General features: G+C 42.7%; 2 protein-coding genes across 5 annotated transcripts in view; one reads left to right on the plus strand and one right to left on the minus strand.

Annotated features, from left to right (window-relative positions):
• The window catches only part of PDK1 (pyruvate dehydrogenase kinase 1), a 44,906-nt gene extending 42,200 nt beyond the window's left edge, over positions 1-2,706 (plus strand). The window contains exon 12 of the mRNA XM_006020795.3: positions 2,577-2,706. The gene's annotated coding sequence lies outside the window, so the exon portion shown is untranslated. The remainder of the gene's footprint in view (positions 1-2,576) is intronic.
• LOC102384507 (neurabin-1-like) overlaps positions 1-21,155 on the minus strand; it is an 83,108-nt gene that overhangs the window by 14,850 nt on the left and 47,103 nt on the right. For all 4 annotated transcript variants that reach the window (XM_006020794.2, XM_006020793.2, XM_025200485.1 and 1 more), the window contains exons 13-15: positions 5,889-5,973; positions 3,217-3,288; positions 2,545-2,743 (exon numbers count right to left, since the gene is read on the minus strand). In XM_006020794.2, the coding sequence (XP_006020856.1) occupies positions 2,545-2,743; positions 3,217-3,288; positions 5,889-5,973 (356 nt within the window). The remainder of the gene's footprint in view (positions 1-2,544; positions 2,744-3,216; positions 3,289-5,888; positions 5,974-21,155) is intronic.

Consider the following 21,155-nt stretch of genomic DNA (forward strand, 5'->3'; position numbering starts at 1 on the left):
TCGGGACTGACCAGCGCAGGTAGGGGGAAAGTGCAGCTGAGCCCCTGCTCCTCTAACTGGGCTCATCCTGAGGTTCATTTCATGTTTGTAAAATGCTTGGAGAGCCCCACATAGATGCACTGCATAGAAATGCAAAATATATTTTGACTTATTTGGTTGGCACCTTGGGCTGAGATTTTCAAAGCTGAGTCAAAAGGCCAACTTCCATTAAAATGAATGGGATTTAGAGGGCTCCACATCTTTTATGACAACTTTGTAATATGCCTATCTACCCCTTTTTGCAAATCTCAGCCATAGTTTGGAAGCTCAGCCAAAGAACATAAGAGCTTCTGAACATAAGGGCATAAAAACTGCCATGCTTGGTCAGCCCCACGGTCCATCTAGCTCAGTATCCTGTCCCGAACAGTGGCAGAGGTGAATGCTATAGAGGGAGAGTTTTGAAGTGGTTATTTACACCCATTTCATTGTCACTTCCTGCAACTTCACTGGTGTCAAAGGTCACGTGACATCACTTCCTGAAGTGACATCACTTCCGGTGAGGTCTTTGAATATGGCTCTCTGGCCCACTGGGTGATTAAAAGTTCGTGATCCGGCCCCACATTCAAAAAGGTTGGACACCCCTGATTTAGTATACTCCATATACTGCAGCAGGGGAGGCATCCCTAGAGTCCTAGCATTTGCCTTTTTCTAGCTCTTTCCTTTGCAGCATCTGCTTATGGCTAGAGTGTCTAGATGCAGCAGGGCTTGGGTGGCTAAAGGTTGCCCACCGCAGCTCTAGGGCAATATTTACAGTCAACTACAAGCTAAAGAAGACAATTTGATTAACTGCATGAATCAATAGTTGCAATATCCTCACAAAGCTAAAGGCGCAGCCCAGAAACTACTGCAGTGCTATATACCTGACCTGGGACTGTCACAGGATCTGGAATCCCACAGAGCATGAACTGAGCTGCAATCAACATACCAGTGGCTTTTAGATTCAAAATTAGCCTCCCACCACTCTGAAATGCAACTAGGCAGACAAGTAGCCAGAGACTATTATCACATGTTTGGTGATGCTGCTGGTTTCAAGGCTAAAGAAAATGGCTGGCTCTTTTCTGCTCAAAGAAAAGAGGAGCACACAAACCCATGACTGGCATGTTCGGTCAACAAAAATTAACTGAAAGCTGAAAGTGCTAATCAACTGGGGAGAAATGGTATGAAGTGATGGAAAAAATAGAGTCAGTTAGTGAGCTGGGATAAGACACAGGGGCTTCCTACATACTGAGCCCCTTGCTCCCCTGCCCCCTCCACCCATACGTAGAGACCTAAGGAAAGGCACTTGATATTTGAAAACTTGTCCAAAATGCTCTCCCAAATATACAATTAGTCCAATAAAAAGATATCACAAAAAATCCTTTGTTCTCATACATTTCTTGGATCATCATGACTCACAACTTTCCAAAACTATTGTATTTGCAAACTCATGGACAATTTTAAATGCATTTTAACTATACTTTAGTGAAGTTAGCGACTGGAAATGAAGAAAATCAGTACCATGTTATCAGCCAACTCTAGAGTATCAGTGACAAACCCAGACTCTATTATGGGACTACAACATGTTCTATATGCACTATATATCCCTAGATGAAATACTGTATAGGAGAATGTGACAGCCTACTTTATATGGACTGAACACAAAAAGATAAGTATGGGAATTAAAACTGAGCTTTGTTTACAAACAGGCAAGTTTAGTGTAATTTAAAGGTTAGTCTTAACCATACATCTGCTTCTCAACATATTTATATAGCCAATGTTATTTTAAAAGATATTGCTTTCACTTTAGACTTTAAAGTAAAAAGCTCTAAATGAAGAAAGACACAATTACTTAAAGAGAATGAATTTAAGTTTCCCTTAATTCTAACAACATTCAAATAATTTAGATTGTAAAATGGAAACTTGAAAGTATTAACTTGAATTATGAAGCCTAATTTTATACTCTGAATTGCAAAGCTTTTTATAACTCCCTGGATTGTTAGCAGAGACTTGCAGTTTGAAAAGTTTACATGTTATCAAGTTCTTTTTTCCGTATTTGGAAGTTCAATCAAAGCTTATGATTTTATTTTCTCTTTTGAAACATACTTTTTGGTATCCACTATACTTCCTCTCCCCTCATGTTAAAGTCAACAAAAGCATTATTTTGTTTTGATTCCTTTTTTTTGCACCAGCCTGAACTATGTAACCAGCAAAAATATATACTCTTTATGGAACTGAATTTCTGCTAAATTCACTAAGGAAATACCAGAAAAGATACTGCTCCTCTATAAGACCCATTGAATTCCTTTGCAACTATAAGATATTTAGATTTCAAAAAGAGTACTCCTCGACTTTCTTGTTTTATATTGTTCAAATTTTGAGTCACAACTACTTAGCATCCTGCAACAGTCTATAGTTTACTCCATGTATTAATGATCAAGATTCTAAGTATTTAGACCTTGGATCCTGAAAATGTAAAGAGATAATTAACCTAAGCATTCAAAATATAGCTTATTTATATACATTTACCTTGCTTTTGTTTTTCTCTTGACCCTGTTCAGATACACTGTCTTGCCCACTCTGTGCAAAGTGAAGACCACTACCAGAAACCTGAGGCTCTTTATGACTGTCTCCAAACCAAGAGAAAGGCATGCAAGTGGGAACAGGTGAATCTGAATCTGATGCAGATAGATTGTTGCCAGAGTCCTCCAACAACTCCCGGGACCCTCTGAAATAAATAAATGCATTGGTAATTGTGCCACAGGAACTTACTATGTATATTTCAGGGCATGCTGACGTTTTAAAAATTAAAATTTATATTCACTTACCAAAATGCATACGAGAACTCTTATGTGTCACGTATTAAAAGATCTTTTAAAAACTCATTGTAAATGTTTTAGCACCTTCCATATATATGCAGCAACTACAAGAAGCTACTCCTAACATGGGTGTCCTAGATGCAATACAATTTTACATTTATGAACTGAAAAGAAGATACAGACTTCATGTGAATAGGTTTAAACTGACTGCCGTTTCATGAGCACAGAAACGTATTGAAATCTTCATTTCTGCAATATTTCATTATCGTTGTACTGACATCTATGTGTTTCCTATGGTCAGAAAGCAATGTCTACTTCAAGAAAATATATTTTTTTTTTTTTTAGTAATTTTGAGAATGTAATATAATTTTTAAAAAAATACCTGCTATCCAGAGAACCCCTCAGATTTTCCTTTTCTTGTTTCTTGCCTTTACCACCAGATTTCCGTAAGCCTCTGAATTGAAGAAAAATGCAACTTTCAAACAAATTCTACATTTGAGTGCCATGTTAAATTCTATAAATATCATGTATATCAAAATATGTTAAATATTTGTTATACATTTAATTCATATAACAATTATAAAAAGGCTTGATCTTTAAAACACTATATAGAGTGGAGCACAATTTTGCAGATATTTCCTTTTATGTAAGGCATGCTATTATTCACATTTCCTTAAGAAATGAGGAAAGTTACTTAAAAAAACTTCAATAGGACTGCATATGCTACAAATATATATGTTAACTTCCAGCCTAAAGCAGCTAACTGCTTGATATATACAAACACATGTATAAAACCCCCTTCAACAAAAACAGATTACAATATGGGGAGGGGCCAGCATAGAGAAAACTGGTTAAAGACATTAAAACAATTTTGGAACTCTGTGGTGGTAATCTCTTTCCCCCCTGCCAACTTCCACAGAAACATTTATTCACACTGTTTCCATATGAAAACGTCCCAGACACTTGCCAATACATGTCAAATCCTGAAAAATCCAACACAACTAATGTTTGGCACATACCCAATGCTGCGCTCAGACTCAGGCATGCTTATGGTGCATGCTCAGCAGGGCACTAATAGCAAGGACATTACATTTCCCCAGCTTTTGGCAAATGCAAGTGGATGTGTGAGTGGACTTTGTTTACTTTCAGTAGCACTTCCCAGAATAGCTTTGGCAGTGTACACATCCCCACATGTATAGAGTAACTCGCATTTTAAAAAAATGCCCACACTCATTTGTTTTGCTCTCCAGTCAATCTGTCTCAAACATGTCTCCTACTGTTCTGGAGAGGTGGCCCTACTTCGAATCCTCTCTCTCATGTGCCAAGAAAGAGGGGTGTAGAGCATATAGTAAATTTCAGCCACTCTTCTCCCTGGCTTCGCTGCTACTACAGTATTGCTCAGCAAAACAGCTCAGTGGTCTCCACTTTCGTTTTTTCCACTATACTCAATTTTTACATCTTCTAACTAGGTCTAAGATGCAACTCCCTGCTCTACTGTTGCCTTCCTGGGAAGAATAATGCAGAAGGCAAGTACAGTGATCAAATTCCAGCCTAGTTAAAACAACAACAAACAAAACAAATAAAAAAAAGAAAAAAAACAACCCAAAACTCATTGAACAGGATGCCAACAGAAATGAGCACTAGGTTTCTTGCTCCTGGAACATGTTAAATTCCATAGTAAAAGTGCATGCATACATGCTAGCACAGACACCTATGCATCTCTAGACAAATTCATTATTGCAGAGCCAAAGTTTTGAATATATACATCAATAAGAGTGAAATAAATCACAGGGATGACATCTCAAAAAGAAGCACTATAAAGGCCAAGAAATTTCCAGATGAAATTCCCTACCTGGTCAAGTAGGGAACTATACAGTTAGGGCATCCAAGAAAACAGAATGTGGCTCTGCAATGCTGCCATGCAATATAATCTTATGACTCAGGCACTTTAGTGTATACAGCCCTAGATTAGGTTGAATTTAATTTTAAATAAATATTTAAAAACAAAGCATCCCTCCCTCGTTCTCTTGTGCCACAATAAAATAGGAAAAATGAAGCCACTATGTTTGCCAGGTAGCTTATGCCCTTGATTTAACAGATTTCATAGACATTAGGGCTGGAAGGGACCTCACAAGATCACTGGGTCCAGCCCCTGCCCAAGGGGCAGGAAGTCAGCTGGAGTCAGATCACCCCAGCAAGATAAACATCCAAGTGTAGGGGTGATCTGACCCCAGATGACTTCCTACTCCTTGGGCAGGGGGCTGGGCCCAATGATCTGGCATGGTCCCTTCCAGTCGTAATGTCTATGAAAATCAAGGGCACATGCTACCTCGCAAACATAGCGGCTTCATTTTCCTATTTTATCCCATAGCACCCATTCTGAAAGACAAGGCTTTGAAAAAACGTCTTTCTGGCTTTTTAAGAACAACAACTTCTAGTTACAAAGATTAATAGTACAATATTAATCATTACTCCTAAAAAATCTTCAAATACATATAACTTGGACATAATATTTTACTGAGTTTGAAGTACTATCCAGATCTATAATACTAAGTTTGAAGTATTATTCAGATCTATAATACTAAGAACATTTAGGAGCATCTGGAAGCATATACTAATGTTTATTAACTCATCTTGAATATTAATCTTAATTGAAATTATTGAATTTACTTGTAACTTCTCAAAAAATGACAATATAAAACTCGAAGAGTATGCAATGTAATTTGAAGAGATTTGTTGTATTTTACTCAATCTCACGGCATTCAGCTAATACCTCCTTTTATATAAATGCATGGAGGCAAAGTATAGAATATGCTGTCCCAAAACTATAATACATATTTGTATGCTCATATGTTTGTTTGTTTAGTAATTATATCATGATTAAACCTGACAGAGCAGTCAATGACCAGTGAGGATTAATAGTAGAATGATAGCTCAATGAATTTGAAGGGATGAAGGGGGGAATACCAGAAATGCAGAGGAAAACATCATAATCACATTTTAAAGACATTTACTTCTGCACCAGCACATGCACACACACAAAAAATATCTCACCCAAAGTCTGGAAATCTTCTTTTGGACTTCCCAGAAGTTGTACCTTCACTTGCTTCTACTGTCTTATCTTCATTTCTCCTTTCATCTGTGTATGAAAAAAGCAGAAATTAAGCAAACTTTAACTACCTACTAAAGGTATTTGTAAACTTTAATATTTGTAACTTTGTGTTGTTAAAATGCATGTTCATTTTAACCACGAAGATTTAAAAATAACCTGATGCTTGACTTCCTGGTCTTTGAATTCTCATGCACCATACCTCTGTGGGGCAGAGCTGTACTCCTACCCATTGCGTCCACAGGTGGCAAATAATGGGATGACCTTCAGGGAAGGTTAGCTGTGAAATAAGCAGGGGTAACTCTGACTAATAAGCAGTCATGGACCAAGCAGCAGCAGCACCACCAGGATGTGGTGAGGACAGCAGGTGGCAATGGTTTCCCTCCTGAAAAGCAACGTATATACTTTGATGGTGCTGTGACATGGCAAGCACAGGTCACCACTATAAATAAATCTGCCCAGGCCCCAGCCATATGTCTACAAGTCCTGAACAGCAGAGCAGGCAGAAGATAACAATCTCAACAGGTGTGAAGGTGGATAAAGGCTGCGGTGGAACAAGATCCCAGGTGTTTTAGTTTCCTTGCTATTGGATCAAGGTCCTATTCTGTCAAGAGTTGTGTGAAAGCTGATGTGTCAAGACCTCTTCCACCAGTACCTCAACAAAAAAAAGAGTCATGGACAGGTGTCTTCCATGAAAACAGCTTTTCCAGCACATTCCTCAAGCCCTTTGGTGACCAGTTAATGGCAACAGGAGCAGGATTGTGAGTTCTGGAAGCTCCTAGTCATGAACTGGCATGAAGGTGGCAGTTACAAGAAGGTAATCTAGTACTTAGACAAGACAGGAGTGCAGTTCAGCAGTTGTAACTGTGACTGAGCAGCCTTCTTCAAGATCTCCTCTGTTCACCCCAGATGGGGAGGGGGCTAGAAAAGGTGCCCTAAACATAGCCTGTCTAATACAGTATTCTGCATTTCTTCCTGACTAGATAACTGCATCCAGTGGAATCACCTTTACTGTGGTCAAAAAAACCAATAAAGACACAGCATCATTTTGGGGACCTGGAACAACAGAACCCTCATGGACAACCCAAATAGTAAATGCCCAGAGTGCCACGCTGCAATCATGGCCCAAGAACTCAGGCAATACAATATGGATGTAGCTGCACTAAGCAAGACACAGCAAGTAGGAGATGGACAGCTCACAGAACTTGGAGGCAGCTATACCTTCCTCTGGAAGGGTAAAGAGAAAGGAGAATGCTGACTTCACAGAGTTGGCTTTGCCATTAAGAATGAACTCATAAACTAACTCAATGAATTCTCTATTGAAATTGAGTGCCTCATGACTCGGTCTTAAAATGGCAAGGAGCCAATATGCCATTGTCATCAGCACGTATGGCCCGACTCTTGGTGCTGCCGATGAAACCCAGGAAGAATTCTATGCCAATCTTGACCAAGTCTTTTCTGACGCTCTGGAAGGAGATGCACTTATTTTTTTTGTCGATTTCAATACCAGAGTCAGAAGGGACTCTAACCTCTGAAACAAAACCATCGGCAAGGAAGGAGTAGGAAAAGTTAACTCTAATGGCATCCTCCTCGTGAACAAATGTGTGGAAAACAGGCTAACCATCACCAACACCCTGTTCTGCCCGAAAAATAGGCACAAGACATTATGGCAACACCCATGATCTAAGCATTGGCATCTAACTGACTATGCCATTGTCCATGCCCAGGATCACAACGATGTCCGTATCACCCAAGCTATGCTAGGAGCTGTTGACTGCTGAACTGATCGCCTATTCATTTGCTTAGTGATGTCACTCAAACTGGCTCCCAAACAACTACTGCAGCAGAAGCAATACCAATGGAAGATCAATGATGAAGGACTCAAGGACCCAAGCAAGCAAGACTTCTTCCACCAGTACCTCAATGAAAAAATGGTGAATTCCAATCAACAGTGGGATAATGTCAGCAGCATGTGGGGTGCCCTCACGGCCACCATCATCAGCGCCTGTGAAGAGACACTTGGGCTCCCTACCAGGAAACTTCAAAACTGGTTTGATGAAAATAACCAGGAGATCCAAGAGTTAATCAATCGCAAGCACAAGGCCTTTTGTGCTTGGCAAAACAACACCAATTCCAAACAAAAGAAATTGTCTCTCCAAAAGCCAAGGTAGAGGTCCAAAGGAGAATCCGTGATATGAAGAACAAACAGTGGGAAGACAAGGCTAAGAAGATTCAACATCTTCATAGATTCATAGAAGTAGGGTTAGAAGGGACCTTGTAGATCTTCAAGTCTGACCCCCTACCTGGGCAGGAGGGAAACTGGGCTCAAGTGACCCCAGCCAGGTAGGCATCGAGCCGCTTCTTAAAGACCCCCCCGGGTAGGAGCCAGCACCACTTCCCTTGGAAGTTGGTTCCAGATCCTAGCCGCCCTAACTGTGAAGTAGTTCCTACGGATGTCTAATCTGAACCTACTCTCTAACAACTTGTGGCCATTATTCCTTGTTATCCCGGGGGGCACTAGGGGAAACAAGGTCTCCCCCAAACCCTTCTGGTCCCCCCTAGTGAGTTATAGACGGTCACAAGGTCCCCCCTCAGCCTTCTCTTGTGAAGGCTGAACAGGTTCAGGTCCTGTAGCCTCTCACTGTAGGGTCTGCCCTGCTGTCCCTGGATCATGCATGTGGCCCTCCTCTGGACCCTCTCAATGTTGTCCACATCTCTCTTGAAGTGGGGTGCCCAGAACTGGATACAGTACTCCAGCTGTGGCCCGACCAGTGTCACGTAGAGGGGGAGGATCACCTCTTTGGCCCTACTTGAGATGCACCTGTGGATGCACGATAGGGTCCGGTTAGCCCTGCCAACCGTGACCTCGCATTGTTGGCCCATGTTCATCTTGGAGTCAATGATGACTCCAAGATCCCTTTCTGCCTCCGTGCTCTCAAGAAGGGAGTTTCCCATCTTATAAGCGTGCTGCCGGTTACTACTGCCCAAGTGCTGCACCCTGCACTTGTCCGTATTGAAACGCATCCTGTTTTTGTTAGCCCACCCTTGCAACCTATCTTGCTGACATACGTGTGGTTTCTTCGGTGCCACCAAAGCCAGCTATGGGCTGAGCACTCAGGGACCAACTCCCTTGAGACCTAAGGATGGAGGAGACCTGATCAAGGAAAGGGGAGCCATCAGTGGCTGATAGGAGATTGAGAAGGTCTTCAAAATGTGAGACTGTTGTTGATGAGAGTGTTCTCAACTCCATCCTGCAACACCCAGTCAGAGATGATCTCGGAATCCCTCCAATCCTTGACGAGGAAAGCCATCAAGCAGATGAAGAACAAAGTATCTGGAGCGGATGGAATCCCCATGGAAATCTTCAAACAGGGAGGAGAGGAGCTCACATCACAGCTTCATGCCCTCATCATAAGGATCTGGAATGATGAGGAAATCCCAGACAACCTCAGGAACACCATGATTATGACAACTTTCAAGAAAGGAGACAAGTTTGACCATGGAAACTACAGAGGGGTCATCTTATTGACCACCACAGGAAAGATCATTGTGAGAACCCTCCTGAATTGTCTCCTTCCACTTGCTGAGGAGCTCCTCCCAGAATCTCGTGTGGGTTTAAGATATCAAGAGGAGCAACTGACTTGATCTTCACAGCTCACCAGCTGCAGGAAATATATCAGGAAAAACACAAGCCTGTCTACATGGTCTTTTTGACTTTACAGAAGCTTTTGACTATGTCAGTTAAGAAGTGTTATGGGGGATCCTTCTGAAGTACAAATGTCCACCAAAATTTGTCACAATTCTCTGCCTGCTCCATGATGGTATATGAGTGGTGGTTCTCAGTAATGGATCTATCACAGATCCCTTTGAGGTTAAAATGGAAGTTAAACAAGGCTGCGTCATCACTCTACTCTTCCCAATATCCCTTGCCATGATGTTACATCTGACCACCAACAAGCTTCCAGCTGGAGTGGAGCTCAACTTCTGAATGGATTGGTAAGCTGTTTAACCTCAGCTGACTCCAAGCCAAAAGCAAGACCATCCTGACCTCAATCATTGAGCTCCAGTACGCTGCTGATGCTGTAGTGTGCGTTTATTCGGAAGCAAACCTTCCAGGGAATCGCTGACATCTTTACTGAGGCATACAAGAAAGTGGGACTAACGCTTAACATTCAGAAGATTAATGTCCTCCACCAACAAGTTCCTAATGAACAGTCTCCAGCTCCAGTAATCCAGATCCACAGTAAGACTCTGGAGAACGTTATTTCCCATATCTTGGAAGCCTTCTCTTGCAGAAGGCTGACACTGATGAAGAAATCCAATGCTGCCTCAAATGTACAAGTGCAGCCTTTGGATGCCTGGAGAAACGGGTGTTTGAAGATTACAACATCAGATCCAAAACCAAGCTCATGTTTTATTAAGCAGTCACGATCCCCAACTTGCTGTACAGAGCTGAGATATGGACAATGTACAGGAGACACCTAAAGTAGTTGGAGAAGTACCAGCAATACTGCCTGCAGAAGACCCTCAGAATTTTGTGGGAAGACAGACGCATCAACGTTAGCAACCTCTTGCAAGCAAACCCTGTTAGTATTGAGGCGATGACCATCTGACACCAACTTTGGTGGGCCAGCCACATCACCTGGATGTTTGACTCCAGACTCCCGGAGCAAGTTTTATCCTTCCAGATCAGCCAAAGCATACGCTCAAGAGGAGGTCAGATAAAGTGCTTCAGGGACCTCCTCAGGCCAACTTAAAAAAAATGCAACAATGTCAACTCATGGGAGACTACTGCCCAGGACTGCACCAAATGGAGGTAGAGCCTGCTGTAGGAATCTCGGTACTTTGAAACCTCATGACAACAACAGGAGAGAGAAAAGCAGGAGTGGCAGAAACAGTGTGTTGCAGACCAGATAAAGAATCCAGCCACCCACCCCGCACGGAAACGCATGTCCTATCTGCAGCAGAGTCTGTCAATCCTGAACAGGCCTCATCAGCCATCTTTGGACACGCAGATAAAAAAATCATCCTCGACTCTGAGGGATTGTTGAAGACTTCTAAGAAATAGATGACTGGAATTAATTTCATGAAAGAGAAAGATCTTTTACCTTCCAGTTGTAAAAGAATAGAGTTGTGAATAATAGTATGGCTTTACTGGATATAAAGCTCTAGATTTCTTTTACTTTGTATCAAAATACTGGGTAAGTACAAAAAATTTATCCTAATACATATACCATCACAAAAACAATAGTATAAACCTGAGATTTAAGCCACAATTACAATAATCCAGATTTAAGATCACCTTACTATCTCCTTTTGTTTGCTACCCCCCCCAAGCTATTTTTACTTGCCTTTTTGCTCAGATATTTTAATTGGGGTTTTAATTACAAAAAATGGAGAACACCATAAGCACTCAGATTACTGGGAAAATTATGAAGCAATATGTGCTGACCATAGAAAAGAGCAATTTATTGTGTTGTATTGAATATACTCTCACAAAAATCTCTCATAACATTTCCCCATCTTTCTCGCTTTGCTATACCCCATTTGTCATCTACAAGTAGCACTTCCAAAAGATAATTTCTTACTATAATTTTACAAAATCTTACTCTAATGTGGCTAAAAAAAAAAGGGAGGGGGAGGAGGCTTCAGAAGCCATACAATTTTTTGGCTCCTAAATCTTAAGCTTCAAAATTGACTTTATATGGACAATCCACAAGTTAATATGCAAGCAGAGAAACCACTACTAGAGGTGCTAACAGCAGCAAACATCAGTAAAGCATTTTGGAAGATATTTTTAAATTTATAAGAGCATTCCCTACAGAGGATATGATCATTTGGGTAGGATTTAATGCTTTGTTAGTGAACTAATGAGAGGGAGATTTTTTTGTAGGATGAACATTGCTTTTGTTTGAGTTTATTTTACTTTTTATGGTATACGTTTTTGTGAGGAAATTCACTCTTTGTGAGCAAATTGTTATAAGAAAATAAAACAGCTTTAATTGAAGTGCTTTTTTGATGCAAGAACGATTTAGGGTTGACTCGTATTTACTATAAAGGTTGAATTTATATAGGAACTCCCATACAAAGATTAGAGTACTGGTCCAGTTAGTTTAGCACCCTGTCTACAATAAGAGGGCACATTTACATGTGCTCCAGGGGGGGAGTGGGAGCGTTTTAATTAGAGTGGATCCAAGAGCTGTTTGACAAGCTTTAGTTCAAGCACTCTCGTCAACATTTTTAAGTTTGGAGATGCTGATGCATGAGATGTAGGAGGCTGTGGCAATCGCTATGCTCCAGCAGACAACTTCCACCCTCCAGCAGACACAACTGAGCTGCTCTGACGTGCTGGAATTCCAGTGCGTTGGAGCAGCCTCTGCGCTCGTGTATAGGTGCCCAAGATGAACAGAAAGATGGAACAACACTTCTAGTAGAAAATTACAGTATAATCTGCTCTTAAGTAAAGTTTCTTCCTAAAAATCTACCACTTGGTGGCTGGCTTATGTTTCAAAGTATAAGGGCATTTTTACACATGCATGCGTTGCAGCGCTGGGTGCTTTGAAAAGTGCTTGGCACTGCAATGTGTGCAGTTGTGTAAGTGGCAAAATGCACCAGCGCTGAGAAAATGGCAGCAGCACGCTTTTGAACTAAAACACCCAGGAGGTGCTTTAGTTCAAAAGTGCACTACTGCCATTTTTGGCACGCTGACGTGCATTTCACCACTTATACAGTTCAGTTATACAGTGCAGTTCACCTCAGCTCGCATGCGGAGCACACACAATTAATCAAGTCTGTGCCGAAGTGACAGATCTCCAGCGCATTGTTGGGAAAAAAAAAGTATATGTATAAATGCCCTAAGTGTTTACATTCTCTCTAAAAATATTATATTCATGCAATTACATTTCTATATTCTACATTATTCACAGAAGTATCTGGTACTTTATCCTTTTTGAATCCCACTAAACTTCTTGCCTCTATCTTTTCTGACTATGAGTTCTACAAGTTTACTATGCCCAATTATTTTCTTTTATCATTTTCAAATTTTCTGCATTTCATTGAATGCCTCCTAGTTACCTTTTCTCAAAGCACAACAAGAAGCAACATATTTATTTTTCCAATACCATTTATTGCTTTGCATAGTTATTTCACATGCTCTCTTATAATCAAGTACTTCATCTCCTTAAATGGAAATCTTTCCATGCTTCTAAAAATCTGTCAACATTCTTTGAAACCCTTTCATTTCTGCAACATTTTTTTAACTGGGAAAGACTAGAACTGAACACAGTATACTAGGGACAATACATAGTTACCTCATGACAATTAATATTTTTGCTGTCAATCTATTCTATTATTTGCATATCTTAAAACTGTTTGCTTTTTTTGATAAATGCACCCTAAGCAGGGCCTTTTATTGAGCTAGCATATGTCTACTGATATGCTGGTCTTTTCCTAAAGTGGTTACAGTTAAAATTTAGACCGCAGTAAAATGGATGGACAATTGTAATTATTCCTTACAATGTGTATTACGTTGCATTTGTCAATAATTAATTTTATTTGCCCTCAGGCTTTGTTAGGCTTTTCTGAAATGCCCGTCTTCCTCTCATCCTAAGTAACAGTAACACCTGCAAATTTTGCTATCTCTGTTCATATGCTTTTCCAGATATTGCAGATAACTACTAAAAACATTAGAGAAACAGCAAAACACCTCACAGCTCATGACCACCTTACATCTTTTTATATTTTGGTGTCTCTAGACCAGGCCTCCTATTTGTGTAATGAATATTTAAGTCAGTCCGTTCAGTTGCCTATGAAGGAGAAAACAGAACTTTAGAGATGGATGACTCCGGTAAGTTTGTACAAACTCTGATAACCTCAGATGGGGACAGAAGTCCAACATGCAAGGAACTGAACATGAATTATATTTTTAAAAACTGGAACAAAGATGGATATATTCATTCCAAGAAACTGGAAATTTCAGCTATTTTGTAGTTGCTTCAGGACGGTCAACCAATCAGTCTAGGGTACAGCTTACTAGGGTCTAACTTTTCACCATAGGGAATGGTTTCAACTCAGATTGCCAGGTTTGGGGGTGGGGTGGGGGTTGACTTATCCTACCTTTAACAAGTTTAAATTGGCACTGGTCCATCTTTCCCGGATAGGACCTCAAGATAGTACTGCAAGCTCTTAATTTACCTTTCTTTGAACCCTTTGAATTACTGGGTCCACTTCTTTTAAACAAGTGAAATGTAGTTTTTGTTAGCAACCAGGTCTGCTACATGATGTCTCCAACCACTGTATTCTCCAGGAAAAAAAACCAAAACAAAACACACTTTCAAGAGGCAAAATGCCTTTTAGTACAGCTTCTGACCTTATTCCAAAAATGAACAATTAATTCTGTATTTCTTATAAGCATACTATTTTCATTTTCTTATACAAGTTGAATGCAAAAAGGACTCTTCAAATCTGTAACAGTTAATATAAATAATTACACTCTTATTTAATAACTTCCATCCAAAACAGGGAAGAATTCACTGAAGACCTAAAAGGAAAACTGTGAAGCGCATGCAACTTCAAGGATCCTGGTTCTGAAGAGAATCCAGTTTACAAGAATGAGGGCAATCTCTTGCCAAGAAAACAAAACAAATGTGTTCTTGAAAAACACAACCCCCTCCAACCTCCAAAACGAACAAAAAGCACTGGCTTTAGTGAAAGATGTGCAATCGCCACGTTCATCAGATGTTATAAATGGGATTTTTAAGCACACAAAAATGCCTTAACAGGATGCCAATCCAGTTTATAGCCCCTGAACACATTCATATGGAGCTACTTCCATTTTCTTTTATCCATCATGATTTCCTTGTCACTAATGGACAGACTGTGGTATGAATGGAAATGTTACTTACTGCTAATTTTTTATTCTAGAACTCTCTCCACCAATCTGTCACTTCAAATGGAAAGAGATACTGATACAAATGTTCCTCATAAGTGTTCAGGGTAATGAAATTAATGACATTTTACCAAACAAGTTCAAGTTCAGTTTCAAAGACTATGAATAGTTTCTGGCAGGCAGACAGAACCAACACCAACCAAACTCTACAGCCACCCTCATCTCAAATGCAAATTATGCTTCCCCTTCTTTTAAGTGCCAAAATTGCCAAGAGAAAGTAAACTAGCAGTTCAGCATATTTTAATTCCTTGAAAATGCATTACTGAGTGCCCTTGCATTTTGAATACCATTTCCCTCTGTTGCAAAGCTGCCTGCCTCTTTTAGATCTTATTTACAGATTAGTTCAAAAGTAACTTGGAAAACATTACTGACAAGGGTTGACAGCTTATCGCTTACTTTTCCCCCAGAGAATTAATATATTAATTTCCACCTTTGCTTGAAGGGCTTTGAGCAACACACAATTTATCTATTTTTTCATGTTAAATACTTCACTATTCATTCAGCCTATCCCTTTAATAGTTTCTGATTAATGACTTGGTTTCCTTTATAACTTTTGCTAAAGCACTTGATCAAAGGGTCTTTGAATGTCCAGTGATTATATCGACAAGTTCCATTTAGTTGTATTCCTGTTGACTCGCTCCTTAAAAACTGATTGTTTACATTTTGTTGCAAAAGACTTGCATTCTCTCCAAGAATTTTTTTTAAAGAAACAACTTCCAAGACAAAAGCAGTAAGACCACTTTAAAAAAAAATGAGTAGATTGATACAAGATGTATGAATGGGATGAGAGGAAGCATAAAGGATGGCTTCTGTGCTATGTTATATAGTGGGTAGACAGTAAAATCATTAGAATATAAGAATGCAACACTAAAACACTGGTTAGCATTATTTTACCTACTGAGAATGAATTTTCAGCACTAGTATTCTCTTATCTTTGATATACTATATTGACCCATTCTATGACTATCAGCTTTAAGACTAACACTTGCAAAATTTTGTTAGCTACCAAGGGAAGTTTTCACGCACTGCAGCCACACCTAGTTATAGTAGTTGTACTCAAAAGGAAACAAAATTGCATGCACATTATGCCAGTTGCATAACTGGAGTAGGGTAACTGGGGCAGCCACCCCGGGTGTTGATTTGGGGGGCACAGGAGGCAGAAAAAAACAGCAACCAGAAGTTGCCCTGCATGTGGCAACTTCCCAGGGAAACTGGCTGTGTTATGCCTCTGCACTATGTACACACAGTACGACAGTTTTTATACAAGGAAGGGCATAGAGAATTCCAGATATAGCACTCAACAGAGCTGTATGGAACCAGGAAATTACAAAAGAGCTCCTGTTGCTGACTTGCTGAGGATATAAGAATGACTGTCTAAAATGGGCAAGAAAGACTGCAGCCATAATCTTATTAATACAGTATGGTGGCTGGTTAAGTAACTAAATATTTTGTATAAGGTAAATAACCTAGTTCCTTTTTCAATTACTCCCCAAGGAAAAGCCACAAACCTCTCTTGAATTATGATTAAAGGAGAGAAGTCTGATTATAATCCTTTCAGTTTTAGCCACCTTAGTATCCTAAAAGGACAAGAGCAATAATACAGTAATTCACCAGAATGTTTACTAATATTCAGATTATTCTGAAAAACATCAAATCATTACCGAAGTTCTCCCAGAATTATCTGACATTAGCTAAGTGCATAGGTCTTGAGCCATGACCAGGGATCTGGGTTTTCCGTTTCCAGTGGAAAAATGTGGATTTTAAAGGAGAAAAATCCAGGAAACCTTGGGTTTCTCCTTGCAGGCTGGCAGAGTTTCTGTCTGCAAGGGGCTGTGGGGAGCGGGAGGAGAGCGATCAGAGGCAGGGGGCATCATGGGCTTGTGTGCATGCATAAGGCATACATGCATGTGGCTGGCAATACAGCCAGGCAGTGTGGTGGAGAGTAGCTTCTGCAGCTCCCTTTGGAAAGTCTATGTGGGGGAATGGGGCATAGGTGATCCATAGGGGGTGGGGGTGGGGAGGGCAGGGAGGCAAAGCCAACACATGATGGGGCACAACTCGTGTGGAGACTAAGGTGGTGGCAGCAGTGGCTCACACCGAGCCTGCAGAGTGAGGGAGAGTAGGGCAGGGTTGGTGGTTGGCAGCTGTGGGGACTGCACAGTCAGGGCAGTGTGCAGTGCCAAGGGCTGGAGCAGGCAGGAATATGTGGCTGCAGGGCCCAGCCAGGGAGTGGGGTGGAGCTATGGGCAGCTTGTTCCGGAGGGGAAAGGGAAGGTGGAGGAGTTGGGGGGGGGGGGGGGGGGGGGGCAGCTCCCTGCTGCTGCACACACTCATGGAGAGGGATCAAGCCCATACGCAACAAATCGGGGGTAGGGGAGCATGTGTTCCCCCCAGATTTCTGCATCTACAGCAGAGCACAGAGCTGCAGCCTGACAGGATTGGCACCAGGCAGGAGCCATCTCAGTGGCCCAGTGGGTGGGACCTGGTGCAGGAGGGTGGAGAGGCTCAGTGCTGCCGCCGTGTGGAGTGCCATGCTGACATGGTCACCAAGGTGAGGTGCCACCGTGGTGGTGTGGAGTCATGCCCCTTCACTGTGGCAGCATCTTACCTTGGTAGCCATAGAAGCACAGCACTTCTGGTGGCAGTAGCACTGAGCCTCCCTGCCCTGCTCTGCCCTCCTGCACCAGGTCCTGCCCACTGGGCTACAGAGATGGATCCTTCTTGATGCCGGTCCAGCCAGGCTACAGGCCTGTGCCTTGCTGTGGGCATAGAAATCTGTGGAGGCACATGCCGCACCCCTCCACATGCTCCCCCAACACATTGCCTATGGCATCACCTATGTCCACACCCCCTGCCCCCGACATTGGGGGTCTGGGAGTGGGAGGCACCAGGTCAGCAGCGAGGGCCACTGGCAGGAACAAGGGGCTCCAGGCTGGGAGTGAGGAGTGTCAGCAGGGTTGGGAGGGAAGGGCAAGAGTATGGGTAGGGGCATGGCACTGGCATATCAGGGCTGCTCAGAGCCACAAAGCAGTGAGGGGGACAGCCACAGCTGGACCTGCGTACTGGGAAGTGAAGGGGGCATGAGGAGCTCTGATTTTCCATGATAAGAAAATCAAAATCAAACACCAAATGTATCTGTATTTAGAATTTATTTTATTATTATGATTGAGGCACTGGTAGGCTGCCCAAATGCTTTAACAGTAAAATATATCAGTAAGACATTGTGTTCAACTGATAATCTATATACAGTGGCATTTCATTTTAATTGTGGAAAAAACACAGATTTTGGGGGTTTTAATCAGAGTTTTGGATTTTTTTTAAACAGAAAGCCAGGATCCCTGGTCATGATCTAAGGAAATGATGACCTAAGTTTACATCTTCTCTCAATAGATCTATGAAAGGTAAGTATGTTGTAAACCTGTTAGTGCATTACCTACAAGTTAGCTCTTTTGCACACCCAGCCAAATGTTTTAGCTGCTTTATAAATTAAACGGAGGCTACTCTTTAGGCTCCTTGGAATTACAGATTTTAATCTTGGCAAAGCTGACTTGGATCTTTTTCCCTTGGTATCAGATGCACTAAACTGTAGTGTTTACTCTAGAGGAAACTTTCAGCCAAGATTTTAAAAATCTGAGGTTCTATCTGCTTTCCCTGGCCATAAAATAAGTTTGATACTTACTGTGATACTATAAAGATTTTTGTTTTATTCATTTTCCCCTTCCTACTTTTAACTGGTATTCAGCATAATTAGGGTTGGCAGAGTTTGATTTTTATTATTTTATAATTTTGATGGCTAAAATTGATTTTTTTAAAGCATTTATTTAGGTTTTTTATCAATTTAAATTTTCAGGATTGTGAGAAATAAGAGGTATTGGGCATGAACAAGTGTGCATGTGCACACACACATGCACAAACACACCTGCTTCCTCCTCCAGCCCAGCACACATCAAGCACAGGTGAAGGTGTCGTGCTGCCAGGCTGTCAGCCCTCACCTCTCGGCCCCAATATACAGTGCTGCTGAACTCAGTGCCCACTTTGCTTTGTTCTGTGGCAGTCACTGCCCACTGCCCGCCCCCCCCGGCTCTCCCCCTGCCATCCCAGCAAGGAAACCTCTGGCTGCTGCATCTGCTCCCCTACAGCCAGCAGCTTGCTTTGCCCACCAGCTTCCACCCAAGTTTGCAAGGGAGGGCCCAAATGGCTAGCACCCTACAGGCACCAAGCTGAGAAGATGGGGTTGGGGACAGACACGCAGACACACGTGCCCAGCCCATCGCCTGCCTTCAGCTGCTGCTCAGCAGGAGCCCACTTGGGCACTGCGGCAGCCGTCTATTCTTACAACGTATACATTTTGATCACTGGAAATGTTTTTTCGTCAGTCTCTTAGCAAAAGTTGAAATCACCGTGTATTGATGTTTACCAATAAAAATTAAATCCTGCCAAACCTAATTATAATGTATGTCAGCTGTCTGACTGCAGCTGTCTTGCCTAGAATAAGATCTGAAATGTTTCTGTGGCACTGAATGTACACGGTTTGTGAAGTGCTTTTGGATCTTACAGGATAAAAGGGATAAATCTACTGAAGAAGGCCTTTAGCTAAGCTACTGGGTTATTTTAACAAATAAGAAATGGTGATAAACTTGAGGCAATTCAGTATTTGTCTAGACACTTGATAATATTTGAGTGGGGTGTGGGAGAGATATATGGTCTAAGTATTCTGAGCACAGGATTCTATGCCAGAATCTCTTGACTTGATTAATGCTTTGGTCTTGGCAAGTCAATTCTCTGCCTCCATTTCTGTTCTGAGAAAGAGACATGTCAACCTACTGGAGTGTTGAGAGAGGTCTAATACAACACTTTTTCTATATTTCACTGCATTAATACAATCCTTATTTTCTACGTTAGACATAAAGGCCAGGGACAAACATTACACGTAAACCAGTTTAAGTGATCAGAAACTGGTTTAAGATAAACCTAGTTGAATGTAGCATCAGATGTAACTGATTTGGCTCAAACCAGTTAATGCATTGTCTGTCCCAGACCTTTTGCCAGTCTGAGTTAAATCAGAGACCTCCAGCATCCCAGCATGCTCTCTGGGCGGGGCTCTCTGCTCCAGCCGAGCCAGGCTGGCCCTGGGCCTCTGCTCCACAGCCCGAGCAGGGGCAGGGGTCTGGCCAGAGAGGGGTTTAATTCCCCCACTCTTGCCACTGTGGCAGAGACCTGAACTGGGTCTGCCCGCACTCCCCCCTCGCTGCTGCAGCAGGGGGCACCCCTGAGGCAGACTGGGGCAGGAAGCAGAGTTAGTTTCCCCTCTATGTCACTGGCAGCTGGGTGGCTCTGTGCCCAGAATAGGCCCCTGGATGGGACCCTCTGCTGGCGGTCAGAGGAATAACCCCTTCCTTCCCCCACACCAGGGACCCTTCCTGGCCATGCCCCTTCCCCACTGCTGTGGCGGGAGGAGCAGAGCCCTTACTGGTGGTGGCAGCTCCTTTCACACTGTGGGGGAGAGCAATCCCTTCCTGGTGAGGGGCTGTGCACGGCAGCGCCAAGGTGTGGAGCAGGCCAGAGCCCTACAAGCCCCTGCAGTGCTGCCACACTTCACGGCCATTCTGCTGGCCCCACAGAGCAGCCCCACCAGTGTCTTGCCTTGGCACAGAATGAGCTGTGGGGGCCAGCCCCATCCCTGCCCGGCAGTTGGAATGGCGAGAGGTGAATGCCCGATGGGCAGGAGCCCATCATGGCTTCCCAGTGGGGCTGCGCTGTGGGGCTGGCAGAGTGGCTGTGGATTGTGGCAGTGCTGTGACGGCTTCCAGGGCTCTGACCCGCTCCACACCCTGGCGCTGCTGCGTGTAGCCTGAGTCCACAGCCCAGCCCCTTGTCAGGAAGGGGCTTGCTCTCTCCCACAGTGTGACAGTGGCCAGCCCCAGTAAGGGCTCTGCCCTTCCCACTGCAACTGCATGGAGGGGACATGGCCAGGCAGGGCCCCTGGTGGGGGGGCAGGGATGGGGTTATTCCTCGGGTGGAGTGGCCAACCGGGGGCCTACACCGGGCATGGAGCCACCCGGATGCCAGTGGGGTAGAGGTGAAACTAACTCTGCTCCCTGGCCCCCTCTGCCTCAGCGGCCAAGATGCCTCCCTGTTGCAGCAGCAAGGGGGGGGGAGTGCAGGTAGACCCGGCTCAGGTCCCTGCTGGTGGCACAGGGAGGGAGAATTAAACCCCTCTCTGGCCAGTTCAGCCTGGGTTGGCCATGCCTCCCAACACAGCTTC

The sequence above is a fragment of the Alligator sinensis genome, unplaced genomic scaffold, assembly GCF_000455745.1.
Source record: "Alligator sinensis unplaced genomic scaffold, ASM45574v1 scaffold321_1, whole genome shotgun sequence".
Lineage (NCBI taxonomy): Eukaryota > Metazoa > Chordata > Crocodylia > Alligatoridae > Alligator > Alligator sinensis.